General features: G+C 39.3%; 1 protein-coding gene across 25 annotated transcripts in view; it reads left to right on the top strand.

Annotated features, from left to right (window-relative positions):
- The window catches only part of LOC148651155 (plectin-like), a 190351-nt gene that overhangs the window by 121271 nt on the left and 45487 nt on the right, over positions 1 to 23593 (top strand). For 10 of the 25 annotated variants that reach the window (XM_088601082.1, XM_088601087.1, XM_088601092.1 and 7 more), the window contains exons 2-7: positions 6414 to 6475; positions 15909 to 15923; positions 19010 to 19099; positions 20193 to 20228; positions 22189 to 22266; positions 22832 to 22924. In XM_088601082.1, coding sequence (XP_088457208.1) covers positions 6414 to 6475; positions 15909 to 15923; positions 19010 to 19099; positions 20193 to 20228; positions 22189 to 22266; positions 22832 to 22924 — 374 coding nt within the window. Of the gene's footprint in view, positions 1 to 1719; positions 2095 to 6413; positions 6476 to 15908; positions 15924 to 19009; positions 19100 to 20192; positions 20229 to 22188; positions 22267 to 22831; positions 22925 to 23593 lie in introns of those variants that run through there. The other 15 variants (XM_088601083.1, XM_088601091.1, XM_088601095.1 and 12 more) reach the window with 7 other exon arrangements.

Below are 23593 nucleotides of genomic sequence, written 5' to 3'. Positions count from 1 at the left end.
GAATTTTAGATTTCTTAGCTAACTGAAATAATAGTTCATGGTCATAAAAGGTAATAGATGGAAAAACATGGCACTCCATCAAAACCTGTTCTCTTTAATTTATTATACATATTTCCTACAATGTGTGGTTTTGCCTTTTTATTGTCGATGTCAGTCTGGATTCCAGACGTCTCTTGGTTGCTGGAACTTTTTCTCTCATTGGAAGGTATATTGTTAGAAACATGGGTTCTGTATATGATGAACAAAAATGCAATTTCTTGATGTTGAGATCTAATGTTTTGTTAATACATATTCTACAATAAAGGCTGTTTTGATTAAGGAGAGGTGTTCTGGCCTCATAAAGACTGGAGAAGTTTAGGATGTGTCCTTTATCACCAAAATGAACATGTATTAGATATTGTGTTCACTCCTAAAATTAGCTTCATCTGCTTCCAAGACAAAATGTAATTTTTCAAGTAACCACTGTTTGATGCTTTCAGAGTTACAGTATACTATTTATTCTGTACAGTAGGTTTCATTCTCGATCCATCACCCTCAGTCCTGCATAATAAGCTCTGGAAACAGCCAAACCGAGCTGTTGTAAGTTTTTGTGAGCTGCTGCTCAGGGATGGAAAAGTTTGGACACAGATGGTATTTCTTTTCAGTGCCCTTTAGCAAAATGTTGCTTGCCAACCCAAAACCTTAACATGGGGATAAGCTGCTTTTTTCACTTTCATTCTGTGTGGAATTTCCTTTAATTCGTCCTCCCCACAGGCCACCGGTGGCCTACGTGTCTGTATGGTCTAGTGAGCTTCCCAGTAGCATTGGCTATATGCAGCCGTCTCCTTACATAACACTGGTTCTTATACGGGCTGTTATAAATGAATAAACATGTAAAGACAATGAAATGGATCTGAAGAGACTGAAAAGAGTTGGATCAACCATTATTTTAAGGTCTTTACCACCTGGGTTCTCCTTTCATATTCATAAGCAGTTTGTTTTAGGTCTGTGTAACAGTTAATTTCAAAGGGTTCTGCCCATTGTCTGGCTTTATAAAGTTGATGGTTCCGAACATTTCTAATACAGCACAGACCGACAGTAAAAACAGAAGTCTTTTATCCGTTTTTATGGGACTTTGTTGTCTGTTCCTTCAGTATGTCAGTGTAGGAAAAGTCTTTTTGCTGTACAGTATATGGAAGTTACCTGTAAAGTAACATGCAAGTACCTGAAGTGAAATCTGAAGCTGTTCTCAACCCACAGGCTCATTGTTTCCACACCCAGACCCAGCCCTCTGCCTGCAATCCATGGACCAACCCCTGGAAGCTTTTCTGGAATGTTTATGGCTAAATTAATGATTAAATCCTGGAGAGGGTGCAGGGGGGAAAAAATACGCTCCAGGCTGTAGGGGTAAAATTTAACGGGGAAAAAAGAGAATTTTCAGCTCGCGCCTACACCTCCCCTTCCTTTTTTGCCAAGAGTGCTGAGCAAAAGGCAGTATTGCGTGTTGTCTCTTTCAACAGACACTTCCTCTTTCCGCTAGTTTCCCCCACAGCAAAGAATCCCTGTGGTCACACAGTAACGCAGATGGAGGTACCTCTTCCTTGTTGCGTAGCTGCCACACCTAGCTTGCTCACTCCCTGCCTCTCCTCCTACACTCTCCACTCATCTCAGACCACACCTATGTGACAGCCCAGGGAGGGGCCTCACAGCCAGGATGTTCAGTACTGCAGAGAACACAAATCTGTCTGTGGCAGGGCCTGACTATGTAGCTTGCAGGCATTGAACGTTTAAGCAAGGAAAAAAAAAAGAGGGCAGAGCCTAGCAAGCCCAGAGAGAGAGAGAAATTATAGGTTAAGCGTGAATAGAAGCCTAGACGCACACACTCCCACTCCAGGACATTCTGTACTCCAGCAGCAGTCATAACTCGGGGATAAAGGAAGAAGGCTCAGTATCAGCAGTGTTGAACAAAATTAAACTTTGGATTTCCCATCGTTACAAAGATGGCTGGGCAAGAGAGATACAGAAACCGCTCCACGAACAGCCTGGGAAGAGACCGGATTTCCTCCGAGGAGGGATACTACATGGGGATGCTCAAAGCAACAGATGAGAGAAAAGGTACCACCATGAGGGGCTCTGAGCTCATGACAGCAGTGTGAGGAGGCAGAGGTGTAGCAAAGAGCTGGTAAACTGCAGAGGCTTTTGAATGTGCTGTTTCATTGTTTTTTATTAGGTTGCAGCGGGTAACCGTGAGAGCAGGGAGAGGTTTGTTCATTTGGTAGCAATTTTTAGAAATGCATCAGCTTTCACTCTGGCTTTTCGTGGTTAAGAGCAGTCAGCTTTTTGATTACAGCAGTTCGGCTGTGTGGAGTTGTTCTAAATATGCTTCCCTCATTCATTAGAGCTTTACAGCTTAGAAGCGCTTAGCTGTTGATCTTGAACTTTGTTTTTGCTCAGAATGTGTTTTCTTTCTCTCAAGCAGCTATGACATTTGTGGTCAGCCTCTAAGAAGATCCCTCAGGGTGGATTTTTCATTCAAACAAGCTAGAAAGCAAAAAAGAAGGGAAAATAGATTTAAAGAAGTTTTGTATGTTACATTGTATTCACTGCAAGCATCCTGCTGCTCAGTCCTTACCTCATATGTGTCCTAATACAGGTCTTTAACTTTTTTGCTACAGTTTTATAGTACTTTTCGGTATTTTTGCAATTTTAGAATGTGGGACTTTGCTGAAGTTTGACCTTTATTTTAAGTCACCATACCAGGTCAAAGAGGTGGACATGATTCAAATCCCAACTCAGCTGAGCTTCACTGTATGACTTTCAGCAAATCACACCCCTTCATGCGTCAGTGGAGTTCCCAGTACTATTGGCTATAAGCAGGCCTTTGAGATACAGTACATAAAGCTGATTCTTCTGTAGGCTGTGAGTGAGCAGACATGGAAAAAGAGTAAGTAATAGGTTTATTCCATGCTGAAAAAAAGAAGAAAGAGAACATAACGTTTCGGCCGTGGAGCACACCTGAAGAAGACTCCACGGCCGAAACGTTGTGTTCTCTTTCTTTTTTTTCAGCATGGAATAAACCTATTACTTGTTGCTTTGCAGCCTACGCATGCTGACGCAGCTACCCACATGGAAAAAGAGTTAGGCATACAATTATTGTAAGTCCTTGACAGACTGTATTCTCCCTCTCTGTTAATAAACGATTCATTTTAAGTATGTAGCACATTACCCATACTTAAATAATTATTTCTACAAGTGTTAGGGAACTCACTGCAAATGTTTACTTGTCCTTAAGGTGATTTTACATAATTTCTTTCTTTGGCTTCTGTGCCAACATATCTGTACATGACAGAGCTGGTAAGAAATTGCTGCTCTGGAGGGAGGAGCTGCTTACGGTGAAAGTGTGTTAAAGATTTTTTTTTAATTGAACTTGGTGTATTACAAAAAATGAGTCACACGGTTAGCTTAGATGTGGGGAAAGATGTGGGGTGTCTGGCTCCGTGTTGTGATTAATTTAATTTAGATTCATGAATGGTATTTTTAAATCTGAAGAAAGAGAAATTGTAGCTGTATTTGTGTAACATTCACAATATAGTAGTGTTAAAATTAATTTAAACCTGCTTTGGCTTCTCCTCTTTTTAATGCATTTTGAGAAGCCTCTCTGCTTTTTTTTGTGTTTTACTACTTTTTAGCTGCCATTGGATCACCAATTCCCACAACACATTCTGCTCCAGCACTTTGTCACTGAAGTGTCCTACATTACACAGAGTTTGTTTTGGGTGGCTCTGTTTCTAAAACTCTTCTCTGTGGGATCAGTTACGCAAAGGGAGGTGGCTGCAGATGTTTGGAAATCGACATGGTGCAGCACATTTAAGAAGTCGGATAGATGCAGAAAAGACTGGATGTGTATGTGTGTTAGCTCTTGTATGCAAGGCCCAGTAAGTTCCAAGAAATTTTCCTTTCCAAAGAGTTTACATTGTCCATTGTCTTAGTAGCCGTCATTTCTTACAGGCCCTGGTTAGTGTGGGACTGTGGTCAAGAGTTTATTACTCAGGTGTATGAATTGCAGAATAATAGCATCAGTGATGCCCTATACAGGCCCAGATATTGAAACCTTGTGCAACAGGTCAGAGGCCAGCTTTCTTTTCAGATGAGATTGTCAAATGTTAATCTTTACGACCAGTGTGTAGGTGGGTGTATAGTCCTTTATTTGAACAGCACATATAAAGGAATTTCCAGGAGGGTGACTCCTGCTCCATTAAGTGGCTGAGCAGTCAGCTCTGTTCCACAATGGAGAAGGCTACAATTGCCAAGGCAACTAGCAGCAGCAGATAACAGATCTTTGAAGATGAAGCAGCATGGGGATTCTTTTAATGTTATGAGTCACTGACGGCTTGAATACCACTTGCTAATAATCTCCAGGGTGTGGTATAAAGGACTGAGTTTGCTAACTTCCTGTTACATGCACACCACTATTTCTTTTTTATTTATCATGGCAACTCCTAGTATGTATTTATTTGAATGAGAGAGTGCTGCAGTAGAGGGGGATAGATTTTGGTATTGAATTTATTACATTTGCATGTTTAAAAAGGTGCCATATTTGAACTGCAGACTAACTAGCATCTAATCTGAGCAGAAAATTGAATTACATTACCAGTATCAGTCCCTGTTCCATTGTAAGTCTCTTTTAACATAATTTGATTAGAGTATCAGAGCTGCAGATCACTTTGACAACTGGGATTGTAGCACATTATACTTTCTTTGCCTAGTGTTTGGGACCACACATTATCTCCCTTTAAAGTAAGTATCAGTGGACATAGAACATAATTTTGTCCCACAAAAAGTGTTCATGAGACTGCAGTCTACAGCCCTATAAATGAACTCAATAGTGTATATGAATGTGAGGTTGGTGCTGATCTTCTTTTTGGTGAACAACATTTGCATTCATTTTCAATGCTTCAGAATATGACAAACGAACAGCAAAACAAAACCTTTTTTTGTGAATTAAAAAAAAAGTCCTTCGCACACCCCAGGAGTGGCAGGGCAGTTTTCCAAGTAAAGCAAGCACTGACAGACTGCTGGGTAAATCAGTATGTGAAACCATAAATGCAGAGCACAAATTATTACTGTACATGATGGAACAGGCTTGTTAAACAGATCATAATAATAAAATCGTTAAACAAATAGATATGTGTTTTGTAATATCCCTTACAGAACTTTAAATCTAAATCTAAAAAAATCTTTAAATTTAAATCTTTGGATAGATTTTAACAACAGCTTTGACCGCCTCTGTGACCTATCATGTTGTTCTGTGTGGTTTTTACTCTTATTGTTCAATGGGATACCTTTCATCGCTGCAGTCTGAACATACAACAACCTCTTGGACAGTCATCTGATTTCCTTGGATTGGAATCTTCAAATGGACAGTCATTAAATTAACCAGTTTGCTCAATTCCTTTAATCCCTTCTTAGCGGTTTTTCCTTGAGAGGGTGATGAAGAGAAATATTTCACAGAAATATGGTGTCCTTGTTTAAGAAATAATGGTATTGATAGGGGCAAATCCCACTCGAGACTTTCCAAGTATCATTCCTCATTATGCCCACTAGTTTACAGTGTTCTTAGACAGTTGTGTTGCTGCAACATTCTTGTGCAATGACAAACCTTTGAGCACATATACAAGCATGTGGTTAAAAATCTGTGATCTTGAATATCTGCTAAGTCAGCTGTACTTTGTCAGGGCAGCTCTTTCAGTCCTCCCTGCTCCTCTTGCATCTTGTTTGCTTTCTCTCTCCACCTGGTCATTAGTGCAAGGATGAGTGAAGTGAGAGGCAAGGATGACTGATAAGTCTGCTGTTAGCAGGTCAAACATCAGCCCTCTGTCAAAGCTGGGGTCGAGTGTCTCTTCTTCATTGTTTCTACTGCCCGGGGCAATGATTAGAGAACCCAGGCAAACGTTCCTGGCAGGATGTGGGAGTGACGTCCTTCATCCAGTTTGCAAGGGCATGAGATCCTCCCTCTTCTGTGAAATGTTAGGGCAGCTTGTGTCGGTGACTCAGGATGAGCTTACACTGTGTTTTGGTTATAACAGTGAAATCACTCTTCATCTCCAGGTGTTTGGTCTGGTTTTGTGAGATAACACGTTCCATACTTGCTGAAGTATTTAAAAAAAGGCCATTACACGATTTAAATGATGATGGATTACATCACATTCGTCATGCCTCTCCTTTGTTCAAGAATCCTAAAGTGCTGGTCATTCCCCTGTCACTTAATTTCTCTAAAAAGATTATTTTTAGTATGTATAAATCTAGTGCCCTTCCTTTCATTCTAAAATTCTCTTTAACCTTTATTTTGTGTCAAGACTCTGCATTTGTGCCTCTGTTTTGATAGAATTGTTCAACACAGTTAAAGCAGATCTTTCCGTTTGTTTCTTCAACAGATGAGAGAGACCGAGTACAGAAGAAGACATTTACAAAATGGGTCAACAAACACCTAATAAAGGTAAGACAGCTTGTGTTTTAGTGCTGCTTGTCCACACCCCCTGCTCCACAGGAACAAGAATTTGATGCATTAGTTTATGTAGGAACAGATACATTTATAAAGCATGGGTAGCACTGTTGATTGTTTTCGTTCCTAGTGGGATACCTGAATTCTGGCCCGTATCTCAAAAACACCTATAGGCCTTGATGTATTTTAACTTAACACACAATACATGTCCAATTGAAGACATGGCATTTGGTTAATTTGTACAATTGATAAGATGGCATTTTTTTTTTCCGTGAGCTGTTCTCAGGATGCACATTCTTCACAGGGAAATCTTGACACATTTCATTTCTTCATCTTCCCCATTTAAAACTGTTGACAAACACAGTACCAGGATCTCGATGTATCATGGAAGTCTGTGATCGCTGCTGATTTAATGCAGTAATTAATGCTTTGTGAAGCATGGGCTGTTTAAGTATGTGTTTTAAATCTCCATGCTTACAAATTCAGGGTTCAGATTTACAATTAAAGTAGTTAAGCAAGGTTCTGCCTACATATTCAGAGCCATGAATGCATAAGCAGTGCAAGTGTGCATTGTGACAACAATTATTTGGCTTATACCATTAAAACACATATTATTAAGCAGACTTACTGGGTAAAATACACATTTATAGCCCTAACAGGGCAGCAAAGATTCTGCTTAAGATAAAGGGATTTCAGAGGGGAATGTCACACATAATTGAGCAATGTTAAAAAGCCAATATAAATGTATCAACTGAGAAGATGGTATTACTGGCAGCCCCTCATTTATATTAATGTTAAATTTTAGGACTAGGAGTAAAATGTCATATTTGGTCAATATTGTCAGGGCACCCAGCAGCATTGAAACTTCTGCAGTTGTCTGTTAGATATTCTCTAACATATATCCCATACCTGTGAGGAATTTGCACTACAAATAAAACTCTGTAGAGTAAACCAATTTAGCAAGTAGGTGTCATTATCTCAGTAGAACATTTCATTCAGTCCAGCATGAATCTGTTCATTTATTAAACCACTGTAGTGCCCATGCTTGTAAGAATGTGTTCTTTGGAAAGATTTGAGGTGTGTCCTTGCATGACTGATGCTCTGACATCTGAGTGTAGATAAACAGATAACATTCATCGCTTGTGGACCAGTATGCGATTAACACTTAAGGAACTGACTTGTTTTTTAACCAAATGGAAGTAAGTTACGGTAAAAGTAATGTAACCATAAAATTCAAAATAAAAAATTGAGATCTGTGGATTAAAATGCCTAAAAAACTCTCACCTCAGTATAGTAATTCCTAAAATGCAGTCTAGGGCTAAAGGTGTTTCTTTGTGTAGCTTCCCCCCATAGAACCAGTTATGTACTGATGACTGAAGTAAATCTTTGTTGATGTAACAAAGGCTATATCAGTGTTGGTTAAATTTTACCTTTTGAAATACAATGTTGTTGTTAGGAATGCTTCTGATTTGTAGTTGATATTGAATGAAAGAACACACAAAAAATCAAGTGATTACAAAACAGCTTTCTGGTTCTTAGAGTCACAGATTAACCAAGCATCTGCATTATTTTCACAAGGTTTGGCTTTTGTGGTCATTGTAGGTGCTTGATTACTAGTTTCTTTACCTCAGAAAACATAGAAAGGCTCTTAATTCTTTTAATCCACCAGAGAATTACTACACTCGTTTCTACATTCTAACTTCTTATGTTTTGAAATATGGGAATTTGTAACCTTAATGACATCGCCACTTTTTGGCCTCGGACATCCGTAAACAGTAGCGATTATGAAAGAAGAGTAATCATTGTCTCTGTAGTCATTGTATCCCACAGTAAAAAGCAAAGATTCCCTAAAGGTTCTGAATTCCAGGAAAGCTGAAAATGTGCAGTGCAGTTGAACATTTAAATATTAAAAGAAAATGTCTACTATTGTAGAGTTAACATACTGTTCAGATCTTCTACTTTTGTTGCATGTTTTAGTATTTATTTGAATTTAGGACTTGAAAGTTAATTTTGGATTTTGTAGCTGTTATGAAATCGAAAACTGTGATGTGTACAACCTCATAATCTGTTTGTAGTGTTAGTTATAAAACACGACTCGCCTCACTCCGCTCTCATTCGGCTAAAGCCTGTTTTCTGCCTATCCCTAACCCTCCAGGAGTCTCTTTAAAAATGGTCTCGATCGGACTTCCTGGTGACGTCAGTGATTAATAGTAGTCAATCAAAGAACTTGCAATGCCTTATAGATTATCTGCGCTTTTAATAACACTGTATAGACGCGGTAAAGGAATGGGTGCCTGGAGAGGAAGTGTTGGGCCAGTGAGCTTCTGCTGTGTGGTGAGGAGTGAGGCGCGTTGCCATGGCAGCAGCAGCTCTGTAGACAAACCAGGACAAAACCCGTGAGGCAGCTTGAGCGAACAGCGGTTGAAAAATGTCAGAACGATTTTGGTCTGAATCATAGCTTTTGCGGTTTACTTGATTCTGTAGCTGCTCACGGCAAGGCTCTTTGGCACTGTGTGCCCATACGTGTTTGAGCTTATGTTTGTTTGGAGGAGCAGCTGTGTGGTTTAATTATGAAGAACACCTTATTACTATTGTGCAGTGTCAATGGAAATGGCCTCATTCATCCTTTGAAGAATTTTTCAAATGAAAAGGAAGCAATAAAATCAGATGTTGTATGTTTTTGCCCATAAAATGTATAATCCTTGATGGATGCCAGTAAATTTGTGTATTTTGAATATAAAATACAGTTTATGGAATATAAAGCAGAATTGTATATGTGACCAGAAGGTTTAATACTTGGTTCATCTATTACTGATTTGCAGTTAGCCTTGATAACAGTAAATGTTTTTGTTCCTATCCATGTGCTTTGACATTTCAATTCGTACTTACTAAAAGTATGAATTTGACCTACTGAACCCCAAAACATTCAAAACTTGACTCCTTTTGTCAAAAAGCACAGATACTCAGACCAATGTTTAAAGTCTTAAAGGTTAGAGACTGCGGCAGTATGACTTCAGGAGGGCTGTAGACTCGATTTGAGTGTGAGGCTCTAACTTGTCTTATCTGTACTGGAGTCCTACAAATAACAATGATCTAGGTACTCTTCAATTCACAGTTGTTGACTAGTTGGCTGTAAAGTAGTCCTCCAGAGACAAGAGTTCCATTTAGCCTCCCTATCAATCACCAGCCATTATCCCATCGTTTCATTTGAACCTTTTACTTAATCGTTCACTCACTGCTTCAGCTGACATTTTTGAATTTGCAACAGGCAAAATGCTTTAGGTGGCTATCAGTATTCCCATGTATTAAACTTCTACATCCATCCATTCTCAGAAAGCAGCTTATTCCTGGTAGCACAGTGCACAAGGTGGGGTTGTATTTCCATTTCTTTGTCTAATGTTACATGTACCTTATTTGCATGTTCCTGTTGAATTTAGTTCTTCATCCATTTGATTAAGAACAAATTGGTTCACCCCTGCCCTCCAGAAAAACCTGTTTACCCTAAACAAAAACTCCCCCATAAAGTGTTGTTAATATTTAAACCATCTCACTGGCAACACAGATGTTATCTTTCTATAGAAGATAGCATGCGTTCTGTCTTCTTAGGTAAACAAAAACGCTGTCATTTTTTACAGTTCTCCTTTTTACACGGTTAATCTTCTGGTCCAATTTCTATGGCCAAAACATTCAATATTTCTTAATCAAAGAATTACATTGTGTGCTGGCTTTGTTTCAGCTGATAGTTTCCCTCTGGGGCAGGGTGGTGGACACTTTGACAGACACACAATGGCTTACTGTCTCTGCAAAAACATTTAGCGGCAGCTTGAAAGCCTTCAGATGTGTGAAGGGCTCTAACGTTTCCAAAACGAAATGCAAAGCCAAGTCCCACCTGCTTGTGTCAGTTTGAAGGTGTTAAAAGATTGTCCCCCCCACCCCCGCCCCCTCGAGACAGATTGTCCAAACTGTCATTGTCATTCTGAGAAGGTGAAACCGTTGTTAGCAATTGACTCATTTGTGATCCAACAATGCAAATCAACAAAAGTTTCATGGTGATTCTTCAAAAAATGTTTGAATTTAGTTGAAGACAGTCTTGTGAAACCTCACTCAACAAGAGGTAGAGATTTTTTATCCTCTGCTTTATCTGATAACTGGCTCAAATGTAGTTTCCAAAGTCTTTCTGCTGATGACTTAAAAGCCATGTGAATAAAGGTTCTATACCTATACAATATTGCAAATCCTGGAGAGAGGTATTACATTTGTTCGGGTAATCACATAATTAGAGTAGGCAGGTAACTGATAAGTAGGAGGAGGGAAATATGAAGAGCCAGAATGATCCTCCTACACATGCAGCAGATGAAAATCATAGACTACAGACACTTCAAAACTGCTCCCTGTTGTCTTTAAGTAATTATAAAAGTTTTGCAGTGCCAATTACATTAATATTTTACCTTTTAAATATATTTGAATAAAAGCTTATTTGGAGTTTGCATGAATACCTTTATGGACTCAAAAGCCTTTTAAATACAATAGGACACTGAAAATGAAAAGGGACTCAATAGTTAATTTAAGAAAACAATCTTTACATTTTATATGCACTACTGTACAGTGCCTTGCAAAAGTTTTTATCCCTTTCCAATGATGTCTGATTGTGTTGAATTATATATGATCTATACATTTTTAAAGCGAGTATTTAAAAGATGTTGTTTAATACAGTACAGTATGTAGCAAAGGCAGTGAGTACTTTTGCAGTCAACTGTTTTTAATTTTGGATATTTCTTTGCAGGTTTTACTGACATGTCACTACATTTACTGATAAGAATGTTCATTTTGAGCCTTCTTGTTTTGATTTTGCTCAAGTACAATCAGAGCACACATTTGAATAACTGATGGTGGACAGTGTTAAAAGAAAACTGAAATGACATTATTATCGGTGAATCCATAGCCTCGCAAAAGTAAAAAAAAGTAGTCAAGACGCTTGAATCAGTTTTGTCCTGATAAGGGTGCATCTGTGTTGCTGTGCTCTTGTTGTTATTTTATCTTTCAACAAAATTTGTGTCTTTATTTTATATCCAAATCATTTGTAGAGAAGGTTGAACTGCAGTGTACTGATAAATGGCTGAAAAAGAAAATCAATTTATGGTACACATACATATTATACAAGGTTAAAATATTTGGGGTTGGACATATCAGATAAAGGCCCCTCTTTGTTTTTTTAAGAAGAAATGTAACCACAGTGCAGTGAAATAATTGCAGGTCATAAACCTAAGAACAGAATAAGAAAGTGAGAGGAGACTGGAACAGCTCATTCGGATTTTGGGGTCTCAGGATCTGGCCCAGCCATTTCTTGAGAGAAGCAGTGGTAATCGGGTTCGACAATATGCCTGGGTAGCTGGTTCCAGACTCCCACTCTCCTTTGTGATCTTATGCACAGAGGTTTTGTCTTTCTAAACAGCTGAAAAATGACTTTTGTCCGAAACTTCCTGAAACTACCGTTTTTTATCTTTATCTGCAAGAAAACACTTCCTTTTCTTTCTTCATATATGGTGAGGGACATGAAAATTCAACAGACAGGTATTGGAAACGACAGTGTTTTTAATGCCCCTCAGTATCTACAATAGCTCAGTCATCTGCTGTTACTGATATGCGAAACCACATACAAAGATGTACCCCTGATAAATTCACTACACTGCAATGAGGTTATTCTCTTCCACTCATACAGAAACCGTAGATACTATAGTTGGCGTACTGTAGTGGTATCCATGACATCAAAATATTGAGACATCGAGTTTCATCTCACCAGAGTCCTGGAGTTAAGAGACGCATATCTGTGTGCTTGTCTGGCGGCTGCCACTTCTATATTTCCCTGTCACCATGCATATTTAACCCCAGAAAGCAATAAATATACCAATGCTATTTCTGAGCTGACTCCATCTTGAGCCTGTGAACGTTCGGCTTTAGCAGTCTGTTTAGTCTTTCTGCAATTTCTTCCGCCTGTCCAGTCACAAAATGAGTTGTTTTTTCAGGCATTTCAGGAATCTTCACAAACTTGTAGGAGACCTCCTTTGAGCACGTTGCTGTGGTGGGTTAGACTAGAAGCGAGTAAGAACAAATCCTGATATAGATTTGTTCATGGCTCGAACAGGGGCTTTGATTTCTCTCTGTGTGGCCTTTCCTTTTCAGTTTCATTTTCCAGACTTAAGCAAAGGGAGTTCTGTATGACAGTTTTGGCTCTTGAAAAAAGGGTTTTAGGAATAGACCAGATTTTTTTAGATTGCAAAAGCCAAAGTAAAATCATTACTTATTCATTACTGTAATTAAAACCAGTGGGGTTTCATTTTGTTTTTGAGAAATAAATGCGATAGTGGTGTATACAACAGACCTTCACAAGTCTCACCTTATTAATGCACTTTTAAAGAAAAGCGCTTTTGGTGAAAAAAGAGTTTTCCACACAGCTTTAGTGCTGTTCCCTGCCAACATACCCAGCTCATACCGTTTTTAAAGATAGACGTTTTTATTCCCCCAAAGCATCTGGATTCATTTAGCTCCTTTAAGCGCCAGATTCTGTTCTCAGGCACCTGACCAGCTGCCAAGTGGACGGTAGCACATCAGGCCCACAGACGCCACTGGGCTGCTTGGCACAGGAGGCCGGGCAGCAGTCTGCATTCAGTCAGAAGCCAGCTGTGCTTAATTTCCAGAGTTTACAGTTAGTTTCTGGATGGAGATGCTTTCTGTCAAATTCAACATTAAGCTGAATCCCACATAAAGAAAGCCACACACTCAACTGGCTTCTAACTTAAAGAATGTATAATTTAAAAGCATCTTCAGTTGGGTCTTTCTGTGTTTTGGAAATGGGGCATGCATACATAATCTAAGCCAAAGGGCTGATTTATTTCCCAAAGCTAAAATATCTGCCTACTGGTTTCCTAAGTGGTGGCATTTTTATTCCTTTTATCTACTTATACGGTTGTTTTAGGGCATTTTGGTAGTGGAACGAGTGATTATACCAGTACAATAGTCTGAGGTAACTGTTTCTAATGAATAAGCGATAATGGGTAGTCTTGATTCTGCAGAATAAGAATGATTAAATAATTGCTAGAATCTCATTCATAGCTGGATTAATGAAAGCCTGGTTAGCTTGTACTTGACCCCCACATTGCTTTGTGTAAATATTTCTTAAGACTGCCAATGACTCTTCTGAAGCATCTTGCTTGTTGGGCTCTAGATGAAGTTTGGACTGCGTACAGGTTGGTCAGTGAGTAGTCGTATAATAAGGGGGTGTTTCTTTAAGGTTGTCTGCATATTAAGTCAGAAACAAACACCTTACATAATTTTCATAAAATTAGCCAGTACACATCTAGGAGGGTGCTTCTTGTTTTAATGTGGGCTTGATTGTCTCCTCTCCTGCAGACCCACAACACATGGGTTATGCAAAAAGACAAATTCCTAATGCAAGAAATTGTATATGGCTAATAAAGTGATCTTATCTTAACACACTTCCCCCAGACAGCATTGAATTTCAGTATCCCAAAAGGCCAGGCTCCCATCACAGAAGAAATCGCCAATGACCCCGTAACACAGGCGTACAGTACAGTACACCAAATAAATCCTGTTGCAGGAGCAACAGAAATCGGTACACATTCAAATGGTCCCATGGGAAGCACATTCCTTTGGGTAGTATCGGGACTTGTCATGCCCTAAGGATACACTGCACTCCCCCTGACAAAGGTGGCAGTAATGGAGAACCTTAGCATGGAACAGCTATCAAGAAGATATCATTTTTCACATATATGCCACTTAGTATTATAACCAATTTTGTCCTTGAAGATAAATGTAACTAGGGTACACTTCCAGGTATGGGTACAAACCATTAAAACAGGAGTGGTAATCAAAATTCATTGAACAGGGCTTTTTCTTCAAGTTGGCAGTTTACCTGGAACAGGATCAAACTGAGGTATTCCAGAAATCCTCACCCCTGAGCTGTTTTGAAAAGGAGCAAAACATTTCTGCCTCAGCTGCTTTCTGTGTGTGGGTGCTGAAGTGTGTGAGGCAGGGCTTTGAGTGTGCAAGACTTCTTTTCAAAGGGCCTTTTGTTAATCAGTGAATGTTGGTGAAGGGGTCTGTGCTTCAGTGGACTAGAGTGCGTTTTGGTTCCGTTGTGGAAATAGCTCTCTTATCTGGGTCTAACCTGTGACTTCATGCAGTAAGCTGCTGGCAGATCATGCTGTTTTGTTTCTCCTCAGTACCCCCTACCAGATATGGAGAATCAGTCACGGATCAGCCATCTGATAAGCAGTTTAAATTAGATCACCACAGATCTAGGGAACAGGCCTTGGGAACATTTCCCGTTCTAAAAACGTGTTGTATTTAAAACGCAGCATTCTGTGGAGTTAGTTTTTGCTATAAAATGGACATTGATTGCAGTCTTTCTCGCAGTGTTTCACCGCATTTTGTTGTTCACTTCTTGGTGAAAGAAGCCTGTAAGAACTGTGTAAACGAGGGCCTGAATCTACAAGGTTTGAAAGGAATCCAGGGCTATAAAAAAATATTGGAAAGACTTTCCAGGCTTCCTCATTATAAGTACCTAAATGTATAGTATTACAAATATTAAATTGTGAAATGGAAAAAATTACAGATATCTAAGAGCCAGTCAGGTCAGGTCACTGAGTAGGTGCTACAATGTATAGATTATGTTCCATTGAGATTTATTAGAGTATGCATTACTCAAAGTACACGATAATGATCTATAGAGGTGATATAGAAATGAAATGGCCTGTTGTGCAAATCTGTGACAACAGTGGTCTCTTGTGGCCAGATGAAGGTGCTTCAGGTATTTGTTCCACAGGTAAAATGAAAACTGAGTCATTGTAGATACGTACCTGATGTTAACGTGCGCTTACAGTTCAAATTCAAAATATTATTATTTCAAAGCAGAAGCACCAAAACATACCCTTAATACTACCTATATATGGGTGACTTTGTATTATCACAGTAGTACACATTCATTGTCTGTCCTGAAACAAAAACACAGATTTGTTTTTATAGCTGCCAGCTCTAAAAAATACCTTAGCCTTCATGACTTTGATTTTTTTTCAAAAGCCTGCTGATGCTTGTCAATCCCATAAACACTCTTGTACCTGCTGACACATTCCTCTCCGTCTGTTATGTAACATGTGAAGTATGAGACGTTAATAGACTGTAGAAGAAGTGAAAACACTGCATTTTGCGGATGATCGTATTAATCCACTTTATAGATAAACAGAACAATATTCCTTATTCTCTCTTTATCCTAAATTCTCCTTTTCTTTTCACCCTTTGTTACAATCTTTGTCTAATTTGTGTATTTCTTTCCCATTCATGGTATTTTATTCTTTCTTTCTCCTTCCTCTCTTCCTCCATTTCTCGTACCCATTCCCTCCCCGCCCTCTAGCACTGGAGAGCTGAGGTATGTGCCACCTGTGAACATGCCTGTGCAGGGCTGCTGAAAGCAGCGTAGTGTGCAGCACATTCTCTGTTGCATGTAGACCCCCTTCCTTCAGGCTTCAACAAGAGCATCTCAGACCCTTTCTCTCTCTGTGCTCCCGTACTAAATACAGTGCCTTCACTGCCCCTGCTTGAGAAGAGTTAAGAAGAGAAAAACAGCAGATCCCGAAGAAATAAACAACTAGGCCTTTTAGATTCTATATGTTTGCTTACATTTGAAAAGAATTAATCACCAGTCATGCCACCTATACCTATAGCATATACTCCGTTACAACATCTGAAAGATATCCTTGAAAGCTCTTTGGTACTTTTTCTGAAAAGATCATTTTCGGAAAATGGTTGAGAAATATAGTTTTGCGAAAACATTTGAAAACTAAAACCTTCAAACTTAAATGTATGATATTTGATCATTTGGGATGATTTTCCAGAAATGTCTCTTCTCACAGCATTGATAGTAGTCATTATGAAGGGGCTCCTTTTGCTTGTGGGTGTGTAGCTGTGCTCTTCAACGTGCACGAAAATCAGCACCGTTCAGAGGGAGGATCTGAGATCCGTCTGTGGTGGTCACATCATAAAACAGTGTTGCTTTCTTCTGCTTTTCTTATGGACCTTTTATTGAGAGATTGTTTCAGATTTTCTCACTGCTTTCCAATTAAAACTGTTTGGTTTGGTTGTTGTGAATTGTGTCCTGGTCCTGCCTGCAGCCTGTGCTAGCCTCCAGCTCACCACGGCCCTCTGTGTTAAAGGAGTTGCTAAAAAATGAAGAAAGCATGGTAGTATAAAGCAGTATAGAATAGGGTGTAGTATAAAGAGCTCCACATTTATCTGCACATACTAGACATACAACCTGCCTTCTTTACTGCCTACATCCTGCCATAAAATTCTGAGTACTTTCAGAACTTCTTTTAAGTTTGGAAGACATAATTTTTCAGGGGAGAATAAAAGCTCTTTAGGAAATCTTCAGAGCAGTATCTTTAAATTGCATTGGATGTACAGTAATTTGCTTATAGATAAACCCTTATATTTTTTAAAAGCGTACTGTGTTATTGAGGGTTCGCGAGGTCACAAAGTCACATTGATGGCAACATCAATATAGCACGTTCCTTTCTCCCCTCTCTCCTTGGCTTTGTACAAATATTTGCCTGTTTTTACCCAGTGTGAGGGGAGGTCAGTAATAACCATGTGAATGTCACCCACCTTTCACCCATGCAGTGTGAATGTAATTATTGAAGCCTTTGCAATTACTGACGTATTCTGACTGGTGCTCTTCACCCATGTACTGATGTTTTAAAGGATGCATGGCTTGTTTGCATGATTCCCTCAAGTAGCTATCATTAAAACTGCAGTAGGTAATTCTAAAGGTAGGAAGAATGATGCATTGTCTCATCTTAAGGCATCAGGTACCATTTGATAGCTGTTTATTAGCTGATGTTTTTTGTATTGTAACCACTGAATCAGCCCGTGGTTTAACAAAATATCTTAAAAAAGGTTTGTAGGCTATATTGTGAATCCATCCATTTCACCGTATTGTAAGTACCCTATTTCAAAATATCTCAGACGTGCATGTGCCTTACATTTGGATAGCAACAATACCTTTCTTGTTAAAACGTTGAGCTGTGAGTTGGAACTGAAGAGCAGTTGTATTAATAAAAAATTCCATGTCAGCCTTGGAGTGGCTAAATCAATAAAAGCATTCGCTCCATGGCTATGTCATTGGTACACTATGACTGGTCTTCTTCATGTGGGGTCACACAGCTGGAGTCAGGAGGACTTTTCTGGCCAGAACTTCTTTTGCTTGACATATGGCTGTGACCCCTGGGAAGGTCCAGGCAGCTCCAACTAGCTGTGATGTCAGTGATGGGAGTCCTGCTACTGCAGTCTGTGTTAACACTCCTGTTAACTTTTCAATGATGATGCCAGAGACGAGGGTACACTGCCCCTTCATCCCTCATTCCTCCCGCTACAGCGTCAGTAGCAGTTAGGCAAGTTAATAAACAACAGATAATTTCGCATTAGCTGGGTTAAAGTAGATAATAATTTCCCATTCCAGATTTTTCAAAAGGAAAGGGGTTATTTGGATGGTACATGCAGGGAAAAGGGCAATATTCCTGTCAGGGCATAACGTTCTCAGGATTCTTGCATGCTTGTTCTTGTACTATGCAGTGAAATATGGAGTTGTTTGTGTTATTGGTTATAAACCAATGGTAAAGTAGTTTCTGTGTATTTTTATACCTGCAGGAGATACAGAGTAATCGGCTGCTCCGTGGTTTCATGTTGTTTCTTGTTAGCTCTTGGTGTGATTGCTGGAACTACAGCAAATTGAGATATACAGTATACAGTAGTAGGTTGTGTTTATTTAAGAATTCCAGACGTTGCAGTGTGTACGGTAAATTAGGTACTTTAAGTATCTTGGTGAACATGCTTGGACAAAGTAAATTAATGTTTCATTTTCTATACTGCATCTCCATGAAGACCTTTTCAACATGTTAATGCATTGCAGCTTTATAATTTGTGTATTTTAAATTATTTTAAATTGATCAGGTTTATGTTAAAATGCCTTTCTTAACTTTCTTTTTTAAATTTTGATATCTGTTATTGAAGATTAAATTAATTTCACTAGCCTAGCGATCCATTCTACTCAGTCAGGGGACAATTAAGTTAAAATGGGGCATCATGACAGCTGACAGGAGCAGAAGGAGACAGCTGGACAGACTGGACCGACAGGACAGACAGCTGAAGGAGTGGCAAACACTCCGAGTCATCACACAACAAAGTACAAATCCTGTCATTTACTAAAGCACAGGTATTATGCCGGGCATGAAGGTTATGAAATAGAAGGAAAAGGCGTTCAGTAGTTCTCCCTGATCAGCAATCTACTCTTTGAGTCAGATGTCCTTTGGATACTGTTATCTGAGAGGCAGTTATCAGGAAAACCCCTTTCTTTGATTCTGTGCCATCCAGAGCAAGCACAGTAAAGTGCCAGAATTAAATGTGAAATGTTTCTCACTGAATGACCTTCAATGTGATCTGTGCTTTTCCTCCTCCCAGGCTCAGCGCCACGTCAATGACTTGTACGAGGACCTCAGAGATGGACACAACCTGATCTCACTCCTGGAGGTCCTCTCAGGCGAGACTCTGGTGAGTCCTTCTGGCGTTTCGAACTGCTCTTCGCTTCTGCACCACTCCACTGAAACCTGCCCCCCTCTCCCTCCCTCAGCCGCCCCTATCCCAGCTTCTTTTTGAACTTGTTCCAAACTGCTGTCCCTTCAGCAATATACTAAACCCCTACCTGCCCAGCACATGCTAACCACTAAAAGAAAGCTTTGAAAATATGCAAGATACATTCCTGAGACCTAAAGACCCCAGCTTTTTAAATTTACCATACTCTTTACATAGGTGCCTTACTAATTTTGTCTGTAGAGGCTGGGGTGGGTATTTTATTCAACACACAACAGGATCTTACTATCACCTCACTTACTTTTCTAAAGATACTCTCTAGTAAAAAGTAAGCTCAAAACATTTCTCAAAACTTTACAGTGCTGTTTGTTTGCCACATTCCCAAAGGTTGAACTCGCACACTTAAATTAATGAACGCCACGAAGCATTTGATAGACAGCAAGACCCTGAAAAAGATTTTGGATAGGCAGTGGGTATACTCCGCCGGGAGTTTCACGTTTTCTGTGGTTGGTCATGTAAACAATCAGTACTTATCATGAATTTTCGAAAACTTTTGTGCTGGTTTGTGTCATCCCCCGAAAATACCATAACACAGATGTGTACTGGAACAATTTCCCAGTAAAATTCCCAGTTGCATATGAATACAATATACCAATCTAGCAACCATATCAGAAACCTATGGTTTTGTTTTGCTACTGATCCCAACCTAGCAAGGACTCAGCTGCCTGACTTTGAGTGATATATTAAACAAGTCGATTCTGTTAAGTCTAGCAAACTGTTTGGCAGCACTGCATCATATTAGACATTTTAGATTTGCCTTGTAAGTCAGGTCCTTGGCATTTTTTTGGATTTGCTCAGGTGCTGTTTTTGCATACCTTTTGCAGACTGCTTCAATGACCTTAACACATTAACCTTACTTTGCTTCCTTCTGTGAAACTGTGTGCGTTCTTTGACTCCTGGTTTTCCTTTTGTACCCTCCTGTTTGCTGACCTCTGCCCTGACCTTTGCCCCTTTCGCCTTTGCGTCCTTTCTTGCACTGCTCTTGCTGGGGTAGCCGAGGGAGAGGGACGTTATCAGGAACTTGCGTTTGGTGAGTGGGTCTGCACTTGAGGCACACGTGCGCCGTGGCATGGGGCACTCCCACTGGCGGGGCAGCGCATGATGTCTCTTACTGGCCTGTTCGTACCCGGAAGACTCCCGATTAAGAGTCACCCATAAGACATTGGGCTGTTTTAAGAGAAATTCAATACGAAGCATGAGGAAAGTCAATTACAAAGCTTGCTGATTCTTTTCTATTTTTTTTCTCAAAGCTATCACAACGGATTTTTGAACTTTAGTTTCAAAATGTTCTAGGCAATATTCACTTTTTTTATGAAAAGCAAATGCCCTGCCTTTGTGTTCTGCATTCAGTGTTAAGGTACACCAGATAGTTTCAAAAGCGGAAATGATTCCATGCAACATAAGCAAGTCTGAATGGACCACATCCGCATTGTTAATAAGGAATGCCTGCTTTCCTAATCTGTTCTAAACACGTTTGGAAATGGGAAAAAAATTGTTTAACTGTATCTCATTTTGATTTCATAACTGCACTTGCAATTAAATTTGCATAAAGAACTTAAAATTAATGTTACTTTATGTGCGATAATAATGTTGAATGTAAGGACTTTTCTTAGCAATGAATACATAACCTGAATCTAAACAATTGACTGTAAGAAGAAAGGATGGCCCAAGTGCTGAAACAAGAGAACAAGAGTGGTTGTGTTTCTTAGCCTTCATTTCGTAGCGGTTGCCAAATAAAAAAATAAAAAACACGGTATGACGAATGGGTGGTACGGTATATATCTTATTTCCTTTCTCAATGGGAATCCACCTCAGCATGTATATTATTTCAGCAGGAAGTTGTGTCGGTGACATTATACACAGCAGGCCAATAAGAGCTCAACTAATCCAACAGCTAACCATGTGATTGGCTGGGTCCATGCATGTCCATGTCTGACAATGAGGTGCATCCTCTTTCTCCATGTCTAGTGTATGTGTGGGGGCAAACAGGAGAGACAGTCTGAGCACCTTGGTGTTCATATCATTTAGGCAGATATCTTTATCTTTACTTGTGTAAAGAAAGGGACAAACTTGGCAATGCTGTGAAACCACACTATTCAAGCATGGATCATTGAAGTGGACAAATAAAATTAAGTAGAATCATGAGACATCCTGGAATGCAATATTCTTGATGCCTCTGCTTTGGTTAACAAATACTGGCTGTAGACAAAAATGCAACACTTCTCCGTAAAAGAAAATTAACAAGACTTTTGTGTTATGTGCTTGTAGTATTTATTTATTGTTTATTTAAACTAGTATTCATTTGATCCCTAGAACCCTTAAGGAACCTAGTGATCAGTAAGCACTAAAATCTTGAAATACAGAATTTCTTTCCAGATTCCCAGTGGTATGTTTGATTTTTTTGCACTTTGTGTAAAAAGTACAAAAATGTTTTCCATGTATAAGGATCAAGCCACCACATGTGAGATATGAAAGAACAAGAATAAATAGTATTATACAGAGCTATGTGCTATGGAAATAAAATACCCCATTTGCTTTAAAAGAATGTATTCAAGCTGATGTCATTCCTGCATGTCTTCCCATTCCTCCAGCCTAGTGCCATGCTTCCAGATCCATGTCTCGGAGGCATTATTGGTGATGTGATGTTGTGATTAGCCTTTATGCGTTTGTCACAGGACAGGTTCCGTACTTGTCAGAAATTCAGTGAGATTTGGAATAAATATGAAATTACCTCAAAGATTTAAGACATATGGACTGAAGGTAGTTCCAGGAATTGCTATAGTACTGTGTGGAGGAGATAGTTCTGGTATTGGTTCTCACTGTTTAACTCTCTCAGGATTAAGAATTCAGATCTGTGGTTGCCGTTCCTATTTCCATTCATCTTTGTGCTGTTGGACTCGTCTGTTTTCTTCCAGGTGATACTGGTGTACCTGTAGGGGGTCGCAACAGCTCTGTGGCTCTCTAACTCAGTGTTTCTTTTATGTTTGCAGCCCAGAGAGAAAGGCCGCATGCGCTTTCACAAGCTGCAGAATGTTCAGATTGCACTGGACTTCCTGAAGCACCGGCAGGTGAGACTGGAAACCGCATCTGTCCTGTGTGAATGCCTCTCACAGAGCAAACTCCAGGATGGCATATTTCGGAAGTGTTATTCATTTTTTTAGCTTAGAATATTCCGTTGTGCCATTCCCTTTTTTGCCACAGTCATGACATTTGGAAAGGAATGCTTGATCAGTCTTCACAGTTCTAAAGAATTTAAAAAGAAACCTTTATTGCGTGATGATGATTTTTGTGCTGGATATTGGTTTACTGATATGTGAAATGACATATATTGTAATATTATGTGTGGTGCTTGGCACCTGCAATTTAAGTTATTTTTCTGAAATTGTAACATACTGTTCATTGTACATGCAAAACAAGATTTATAACCATACGTTGACTAGAACAGTTTCTATCCAAACATCTAGGAAGGAGTTTGCATTGCGATAGAATAATCCTTGAATTGTTATGGCTGTTTAGTAGAGTATCGTGTGTGAATGCAAACAGTTTTTTTTATCTTTTACTGTATGTGGACATGAAATTGCTAGATAATGAAAGGGTCATTTACTCAAGGAGGGCCCTGTGTGATTTTAACAGGTTAAACTGGTGAACATCAGAAACGATGACATTGCAGATGGAAACCCCAAATTGACTCTTGGGCTGATATGGACTATCATTCTACACTTCCAGGTTAGTGCTTACCAACCAGTCTCATCTTCCAATGTTTTTATCAGGCTTAAGATTTTTTTAATTTTTTTCTTCCCACTTTTGAAAATGCAGACGCATTGGTGCATTGGGACATCCAAACAATAACGTCTGTGAGAAAGGTTCAAGTCCTTTTAGAATTTCACAAATGTGAAGTATGTTTAAAGCTCTTTAAAATCTTTCTCTTATGAACACATTCTCCAATTGAATTGAAACACCGAGGCTTCACTAGCAAGTTTGTACAGTACACAAATAGTCACTGCATTCTGCATTGCTGTAACGTACAGCAATAATCTGTGCCTGCAGTGTGGTATAAACCAGTTTCAAGAGACATAGCTTATTGCACAAACTGCTCCTGCTTAGAAACTTGGCAAAACATATAGCTATAATGCTAATGCCAACAGGACCAGCGTATGTGAAAATGGAGTACCTTCGCAAACCAAGGCGGCTGTCAAAATTACCCTCTCTTTTTTTCCCATTGTTGATACATGCAGTTTTCTCTTTATTCCATATGAACAATTGAAGTGGAGAGCTCAGTCTAACTTATCTTTCATTTTTTCTTCTTATTCAAGCAATAAACATGCGTTTTTGTGAGTTAAATGCTGTTATTATGGGGATCTAATCATGGATTCTATCATTACCCTTGTGAGTCAC

This window comes from Lepisosteus platostomus, chromosome 12, assembly GCF_059453375.1.
Source record: "Lepisosteus platostomus isolate fLepPlt1 chromosome 12, fLepPlt1.hap1, whole genome shotgun sequence".
NCBI lineage: Eukaryota > Metazoa > Chordata > Actinopteri > Semionotiformes > Lepisosteidae > Lepisosteus > Lepisosteus platostomus.
Note: the sequence above shows the minus strand (reverse complement) of the source record. Positions and strands in the feature narration are given on the sequence as shown.